Raw genomic sequence first — 9,534 nt, 5'->3', positions numbered from 1 at the left:
CCTTGATAACTGTCAAATGCCTTCAATGTCCATTTTCACAATCAATAAAGCTTTGGTAATTTGTTCCTTCTTGACTTAAATGCGTGTCAATATCGCATCATTTGACAAATTTTAATTGGTTGGATTTCAAAAATCAAATGGCATTTTGGTATCATTTTTAACAATTTCTTTGCCATTATTCCAAGCTTCCTGGGTTCAAAAGGTCCCCCACGTGACTTATCAACCCCTTCACTTGCCTACTACTTTATACCATTTGGGTTCTCGTGTGGAATAAGAAAGTATTGTTGTAAATTGAAAACTGAGAATTTTTTTTTTAAAGAAGGTATAACTTGAAAGCAAGAGAAAAAATTGCTGATTATTTATGTATTTATATTATATTTTACATAAAAATTATATGTCATAATTTGTGTTAACAAAAACATAAAATATATTTTCTTAATTTTATTAAATTGATATATAATTATTATTAAAATTTTAATCTATATCACGTTCTTGTTTTATTTTTGTATTGTATTTATATCATATTATTATATCATATTTTAAATTATCGAATCTAATTGTAAATATAAAAATTTAAATCTTAAACCGATTAAATAGAATTGATAGTTATATAAATTAATTAAATTAAACTATAAATTATTTTTTTACTTAAATTTCAAAATTCTCAGGGACTTTTCTTAATTATAAGAGCTTAAGATTACAGTTTTTTTTTTTTTCACTTTGGGCCTAAAGAATGAGAAGAGGAGTTCATATAATCATGGATCTGATTGGTTGGGTGGAAGTCAGTTGATGGGATCAACAAGGTCGTCACCTCAATAAAATTGGGCTCTCTCTGGCCCCAATTTTGAAACCTAGGGCTCTTCAAATTGGTCCTTTCATTTTTATTATATTATTATTTTTTGGGTGCAAAGACTGCCATGTAAGAAATAGGCCACTCCTCCCTCCCCCCCCCCCCCGAAGAAAAAAAAAAAAAGGTTATAGCCCAGCACTTAGGCATATTATACCATTATCATTGCTTAATCATTGTACCTCCGCACCTTTTGCCGACAGGTTTCTCTATTTTTTAATATATATTTACTTTAAACTTTAATATTTATAATTTTTAAACTTTAATTTATGATAAAAATATAATTAAATTTTAATTTTAATTTAATGAATTCATAAGATTATTTTTTATAAAATAACATTTAAAAATTTTAAAATTTAAATCTCACACCAATTTCTCTTTTTTAAAATATAATCTCTTTTATAAAACAATTAATTGACTTGATATGACAAAAAAAAAACCTAACTCCCAACCTCTCCACCCTCCATAGCCTAAAGATACTTATAAAATATGAAATGAAAAGCGAATAATGCACCACGAACTGCCATTATTTTTTATGTCACATGCTTAAAAATTAACTACGGAATTTAAATTAAAAGGTAGTAGTCAACCAAATTCTGTATCAATTGGTCAATTAATGCTTTTATGTACATACATACAAATAATATCAAAAATTTTAAAATTATTTATAAGTCGGATTAAATCTAGACAAATTTTATTTATATTTTAAATTTTATTTAAGATTTGATTTGATTTATTTATTTAAATTAATTATTAAAATATAAAAATATATTTATTAATATTTTAAATTTTTAAATATACATTTAAGATCAAATAAAATAATTTTAATAACTAAAATATTCTTACAAGATTAATATTAAGTTAGATGTATAAAGTTGTGCCTAAGCTCGGGCCAAGCTACATCAAATCCACGAAAATGTTTGATCACTCGGCTCATGAATAAATTTATTAATAACTTAAAAAAGAATGCTTTAAGGTAGTTATTCAAAAATAGTAGGTAAAGTATGGACTTCAAGAGGCCTCTAGATCATAATTTAGTATGCTCTTCAAGTTGAATTCAATTTTAATATTTCATGAGAATTTAACACTGATTAAAAAATACAATATAAATTATCTGCTATTGAAAATGTCTACTAGCTAGTTAGTTAGCAGTTTGACCAAGTCATCTTTGTTTATAAATATATATATATATAATAATTTGTATATTTTATATAATATAAAATATTAAAATTTATATTTTCATATCTTATTTTATACATGTTATAATTATGTTATAATATTGTTATATCTATATATAATTTTTATTAAAATTTTAAATCATGTTATTTTTAAATATTTTATTTGTTATCGTATCATGTTTTAAATTATTAATTTTATTTTAATGTGAAAATTTTATTTCACAAGTTAGCATAAAAAAATTCTCTAAGATTCGATGAAAATTATTTTTAAGAAATTATCAGCACTAATCCTTATTTTTTCTTTTGTTGCATAAAACCCTAATTTTCAACTTTTGATATATAAAAAGCTATAACCAACAAAACAAGGTAATAAATTTTTACATAATTTTTATTATAATTAAATAATTATAAAATTATAGCAAAAAACAATTTATAAACGATATGTTACCTTTGAACACCGCACCGTGGATGCTTTTTCATTGATGAAACTTTTAAGGATCCAGTCGGCGGCACCCAAGGCATGGTGAGCATCAAACGGGGCACAAGGGTTATTGATATGAAGGGAGCTCAAGCCTATCAACAAAAATGAATGGGCCAATCGACTTATGACTTGGTCAAGGCCCAATATATGAGAAAGTAAATATGAATGAAGATAAAGGTTGGTAGGAGAATCTGACGATCATATATAGGCTGTGACGGGTGATGATGAAAGTTGTGCGGTGAGAGTAGAATCGTTAACAAGGAAAATGACTTTAACTTTCCCTCTCAGCCCTCTGCTTCTGTTACTCTGTCCTCCTCGTGTTTTTTGGCTCAATTTCCAATCATCACACTACCCTCACCCTTTTTTTACGACCTTTAATTGTGTGTGTATCTCACACTCTATCTATGGTCGCTTTCTATTTTGACTGTGACTATGTTACGGAGGGATAAAATATTTTTTATTTTATATTATAATTTATAATCGAATTCATATTTAATAAATATTTAAATTTATCTATATTTTAATTTTTTAAGTATTTAATAAATATAAATAATTTTTATATTCATAACTTTTTTTAAAAATAAAAAATATTTTTTATTTTATATGTTTAAATAATTTTTTTATAAATATTTTTTAAATAAATATATTAGTTTTGATAAAAGATAAAATTTTATATTATTAAATAAAAAATTAAAATTTTAAATATATAAAGTACGGATATTCAGTAAGTGTTATATTACTCATTTTCATACACATACTTAATCTCTGTCTTTATTTTCAAATTTTTAAATTCATTCCCATTTTCATAAGAGTAAAATATCGATTTTCTATCAATTTTAAATAAGATTAATGTTCCTATTCGACCGAGGTTGTTTTTCAAACAATGTTGTAATTTTAAGGTAATAAAAAATTACAATTATTATAATTTAAATTTCATATTTTTTATACGTTATTTTCAAAAAAATGTATTTACTATTTTTATATTTATGTATAATACTTACATATATCATTATAATTTCTTTTCTATGTTTTTATTTCATAAAAAATAATAAAACATATGATACATCTTATGTGAAATTTAAAAATAAGAACTCATAAAATAAAGTATATTTTATTTTGTTAATAGCTAGCTTTTTTTTTTTTATTTAACCTATTTCTAAGTACTATTAAACAAAAGGAAAACACTTTTTTTTTTCGATCTTATGAAATGGAGGGACGGCATAATGTGGTGTATTTGCATGGTTGAAAACATTTTGAGATAGACAATTAAGATATAGATATGCCCACATATTATTACTCCATGTTTCAATAAATAGTAGTCGTAATATATTTAAAAAATGATTTTTATATTTTATGTATATAGTAATGTATAAATTTTATACATTATTAATGAAATAAAAAATTATTAATTTATTAATGAATAATTTTAAAAAATTTAAAACTTGAAATTAAATATTATAAATTTAAGAAATTAATTCATTCGGTGTTGATATAGTATTTAGATTTTACATATTAAATTAATAAAATGATGCATACTCATTAAAACATATTAAAAAATATGAATTTTTAAATAATACATGTCAATTTCTTAATTATGTTTTTTAAATTAAAAAATGTCAATGATAATTAGGGATGATAATCTAATCCATTTTTTATAGGTTTCGATTAGACCCGACCACTTAAAGTTTTTTTTTTTTTAATTTAAGTTTTAAGTCAGGTCGGGTTGGATAATAATAAAAAAAAATTGAGTTCAGGTTTTAGACAAACCCACCTCAACCTGATCTAATATGTATTAAAAATTAATTTTTAATTAATTAATTATATATATTTAATTTTATATTTATATTAAAAATAATATTTTATTAATTTTGAATCAAATCAGATACAATTTTATACAATATCAAATCATATTAGATTTGGGTATAAAAAAATAAAAAAATCCTTAAAATAAATTAAGTTTGAATATTATAAATATAAAATCTGATCAAATTTAAAATGAACAAAAATTTATCTTGACCTAATATATTACTATCATAATGAAAACATATAAAAAAAAACTCTATAAATGTTTAGAATGAACATATTTTAAAATTTAAAATTTATTTTAAAATTTTTTTATTTTATAAGTTTCATATGTTTATTTTAAAAGATTTTTAAATTTAAAATCTTTAATTAAATATCTAAACTTATTTTAATAGCCTGCCACAATAATGAAAGTATAGGGAATTTAATTTAATGCCCAGCGTTAACAGCAATTATTCCAAATTCCGTATTTAAGTCAAATGCGCGTGATATGAAGCTCCAGAGTTGCGTCTGATACTCAACAGCGTCACCAATCTCTCACAGTATATCTCCAGGCAAAGCCAGTACAATGCTGCTCGGTCGTTTCCCAACACTCTTCACTCTCTCTGTTGAGTCGTAGACTCCAAATCCTTTGAATCTTTTTCTTTCCTTTTTCACTCTGTCACTGCACAACCTTTCGAATCTTCAGAACAGAGATAGGAAAGGGGAAAAGAGAGGGAAAAACCGGTCTGAGCCGCCATGAAAGTACCAGAAAGCGATGACCCATTTTCTCTTTCGAATAATCTTTTGGTTTCGCTTTCGGAGCAAATCCAAAATATCAGCCATTTCAAAGGGAAATGGGCTTTGATCAAATCCAAGCTTTCTGGTCTCCAGACCCAACTCGCCGACTTCTTCGATTTTCCCGCTTCTTCCTCTAACCCTCTCGCCGTCGACCTCCTTCATTCCATCTCCCAAACCTTGAATGATGCCGTGTCGCTTTCCCAGAAATGTCAACGCGCCGATTTGACCGAGGGAAAACTCAAGACCCAGAGCGATATCGACGCCGTTTTGGCTAAATTAGATCGGTATATCAAAGATAGCGAGATTTTGATTCAAAGTGGAGTACTCCAAGACGGCGCTGTCTCAACTTCTTCATCGAAGAAAGAAGCAGTACGAGTCGAGTCGAAGAACTTGATAACTCGTTTGCAAATTGGAACCACCGAGTCGAAGAACTCAGCGATGGACTCCCTTTTAGGCTTACTCCAAGAGGACGACAAAAACGTGATGATAGCCGTGGCGCAGGGGGTGGTTCCAGTGCTCGTGCGCTTACTGGATTCGAGCTCTTTAGAATTGAAAGAAAAGACGGTTGCCGCCATTTCGAGGGTATCAACGGTGGAATCAAGCAAACACGTGTTGATCGCTGAAGGGTTGTTGCTTTTGAACCATTTGCTTCGAGTTCTTGAATCAGGAAGCGGTTTCGGAAAAGAAAAAGCTTGCATGGCTTTACAAGCTTTAAGTTGTTCAAAAGAAAACGCCAGAGCAATTGGTTCCAGAGGTGGGGTTTCGTCTCTTCTAGAGATTTGCCAAGCTGGAACGCCTGGTTCCCAAGCTTTTGCAGCCGGTGTTTTGAAAAATTTAGCTTCTTTTTATGAAATTAAAGAGAATTTCATTGAAGAAAACGCTGTTTTTGTTTTAATCGGGCTTGCTTCTTCTGGGACTGCCTTAGCACAAGAAAATTCGATTTCTTGTTTATGTAATTTGGTTTTTGATGATGAAAATTTGAAGCTTTTGACAGTTAAGGAAGGTGGGATTGCATGTTTGAAGAATTTCTGGGATTCATCTCCCAATCCGAAAAGTCTTGAAGTTGCTGTTGAGTTAGTTAGGCATTTAGCTTCTTGTCCCCCTATTGCAGAAGCTCTGGTTGCTGATGATTTCGTTGCCCGGCTCGTGGCTGTTTTGAACTGTGGGGTTTTAGGAGTAAGAATTGCTGCTGCTAGAGCTGTTTACGTGCTTGGTTTTAACTCGAAAACAAGGAAAGAAATGGGTCAATCTGGATGTATTGTGGCATTGATTAAAATGTTGGATGGGAAGGCTGTTGAAGAAAAAGAAGCAGCTGCAATGGCATTGTCGACGCTTATGTTGTACGCAGGTAACAGAAAGGTTTTTGGAAAGGATGAGAGAGGGATAGTAAATGCTGTGCAGTTATTGGATCCTTCAATACTGAATCTGGATAAAAAATACCCTGTTTTGATCTTGTCAGAGCTTGTACATTCTAAGAAATGTAGGAAGCAAATGGTTGCTGCTGGTGCTTGTGTGTACTTGCAGAAACTTGTTGAGATGAATGGTGAAGGGGCTAAGAAGCTGTTGGAGAGTCTTGGTCGTGGTAAGATCTGGGGTGTTTTTGCCAGACCGTAGCAATGGAAGATATCTTCAAAATGGGGTCATTGAACTGTATGTTAATAGTTCTGTTTTTACTTTGATTTCTTTATTTTCCTTTCCCTTTTCTTGTTCATAGTGGATGTTTATTTGCTTAGAGTTAGATTATATGTTTAGTGTAATTGCTCATGGAAAAACTTTCTTTGTAGTTTGTAGAGACGATCTTGGTTTGGTGACCTAATTTGACTGGTGTTAAATTTTTATTACCCAAAATTCAATGATTTCATAGCTGTTTCTTGTATGAACTCAAGTTTTTTTTTATCATTTTCCTTGAGCTCTTATTGACTTCACAAAGGAGTTGTTGCTGATGCTAAGTCCTAACGGAATCAAGTTATATTATATTGACTCTGCTAGCTTAGGTCACTTTCTTTTCTCATTTCTCAGGCGTTCGATGCACAGATTAACCATTTTCTGCCTGAGTTGGATGCTCGGAAATTTCATTAAGAATTGGAATCAAGGGAACGGAAAATATTTTTTTTCATTCCATATTGGGTAGCTTGTTTTTACTGTTAGGAATAGACCTTAATAAGTGCTAATCATTGCAGGGCAATTTCTTTGTTTTAGGGAGAGTTGGTTGAGACCTTACAGCATTCAATTCTACCACTCTATGTTGATCCGATAACTTAGTTCCGTTTTTTACCTCAACTTTCAAATCTAAGCATTAGCTACACAGTGAACCATTAGCTTTCCTATAACTCCTCCTAAACCTTAAGTAGCAAAAACATGAGCCGTTGATTGTTTTGGTAGTTTGGTAACAGTGATGATGCTGAGTTATGATTGTGTCTCAAGTGCAACAAATCTTTCTTCATTTGTTCCAAGTTTAGTCTCTATCCATGTTCTCCAACCACTGCAAACTTCTGCTGATCCTTGCCTAAACAGGCAAGCACTTCTTCTTTCCAGCTCTTCTAATCCTCCTTCGGCTATCCTAATTCTGGGGTCCCAGAAGGATCTGGTCGATCATTATCGATCTTTCTCATTCGGTTCCTGTATATCTAGATTATCACCATTATTGTCTGAAATAGTTTTGTTTAGTTCTATGGATGTCTGGTAGATGATATATCCATATACCAGTGGGTCTAAACCACGTGCTTTTGTTCTTGACCAGGTGCATTTGTTCTATGTTAATCTTCTGCTGGCTGTTACCTTAACAGGGAAGGTCCTACCTAAACTTGTTTACAAATTGACTTAGCCTTAGCTCATGTATTGATGTATTCTTATTGGAGAAAAAGAAAAGGGCTCGGGAGAGGTTGTGGAACCTGCTTGGTTGGAACCTTCCTGCCTATGGCAAAGGGGCGGAAATAAGACAGCTGTGTCAGGTGAACCTTAGAATTTGATGATCCATTTCTACAATAGTTTGTCTCTTTACATAGAGGATTATACCATTTTCTATATTGAAATCTTGTTGGAAAAGAAACACTAAATAATATATCAATCCCGACTTTAAGGAAAGAAAGAATAAATAAGTAGAATCATCAAAACAGTGGGGGAAGAAAATGCCCAAGCATGCTTAGTTGTTCAAACTTAGAGATGAAGGATGGAGCAATTCCCATTTGGGTTTGTCGATTTGGTACTTTTATTATCGGATAAGAGGCATGTGAAAGAGAGGGCCGCCGATGCCATCTACCCCATGTGGAAACGGTCTAAGAGGATTGTACGATATGGTTGGCGGGAAAAAAGTGTCCAGGGAAGCATTTCTTGTTTTAAGCCATAGTTGTGGGTCTTGTGTACGAACAGAATAGGAAAAGGAAACAAAGATATACAGGGATAAAAAACATCATGATTTCTTTTTATACTTAATTCGATACTTTATCCTATTATTGACATCAAAATGCCACAATTGAGATGGTACAAAGAACAAATTCAGACTATGGTCTTATTAAAAATGGAAATAGTTACCTATATGGTAAAGGTGTTTATGGCTTGGATTTAGGTCATGTACATGCTTATTATTAAAAACTTAAATGTTTGTTCAGCTTTAGATCGATCCAAAATTTTGAGTCTAAATATTTTTTTAAATTTGATCTAAATTAAAAAAAATAAATTTTAAATTCACTCGTTAAATTTAATTTATATAATAAAAAATTTTAAAAAGTATGATTAAATTAAATTTAATAGGATTATGTTTAAATTTACATATATATATATATATAAATATATATGTAAATATTAAAAATAAAAATTAAATTTAATAAAATATGTATAATTTTTATTTTTAATTTATATATAATTCACATGTATATAAAAAAAAATTTATATATACATAAATTTGGATTGGATTGAGCTGGATTCGAATTTTAAATCTTTCATCCAAAGTTTAATTTAAAATTTAAACATATATAAAATTATGTTCAACCTTATTGAACGTACTTTAATTTTTTATCTAAATTCTTTCGAAACTTAGACATCCTTCGAACTTGAGTGAGTAGTCCGACCCTTCAACAATATATAGTAGTATTATGTAATTTCTATATTGAAAATGGAAACAGTTGTCACTCTGGTTGCCGGATATGCAAAAAACATTGCATTTTGAATAGCAAAATCAACCTGAATGTTCTTAAGTAGGCTAAAAAACCAACTGCGGACCGTGGACTGAATCCTATGTTTGGTATCTTTAACCTTTCCAACCCATGTCTGGGCCTTTCTAAGTCATTACAGAAGCCTGCCCACTTCCGAGAAAAAAAAATCCTGATACATGAGTTTGATAGTCGTTTAAAATTTGTCATGAATCATATTGTCCAATTCAATCTCTGATCTTATTAAAGAATTTATCCTCTAAATAAACATGTACATCTGATAGGATCATCGTAATT

General features: G+C 29.8%; 1 protein-coding gene across 1 annotated transcript; it reads left to right on the top strand.

Annotated features, from left to right (window-relative positions):
* The first annotated feature begins 4,763 nt into the window (after window positions 1–4,763).
* On the top strand, window positions 4,764–8,545 carry LOC111291011 (uncharacterized). The gene is made up of 2 exons (XM_022882546.2): window positions 4,764–6,739; window positions 7,830–8,545. The coding sequence occupies exon 1, from the start codon at window positions 5,048–5,050 to the stop codon at window positions 6,701–6,703; it is 1,656 nt and encodes a 551-aa protein (XP_022738281.2). The 5' UTR covers window positions 4,764–5,047; the 3' UTR covers window positions 6,704–6,739; window positions 7,830–8,545.
* The last annotated feature ends 989 nt before the right edge of the window (window positions 8,546–9,534 follow it).

This window comes from Durio zibethinus, chromosome 11 (genome assembly GCF_047325235.1).
Source record: "Durio zibethinus cultivar Kanyao isolate XHJ-2024 chromosome 11, ASM4732523v1, whole genome shotgun sequence".
Classification (NCBI taxonomy): Eukaryota; Viridiplantae; Streptophyta; class Magnoliopsida; order Malvales; family Malvaceae; genus Durio; species Durio zibethinus.
The sequence above is the reverse complement of the archived record's forward strand: the minus strand, read 5'-3'. Positions and strand labels throughout refer to the sequence as shown.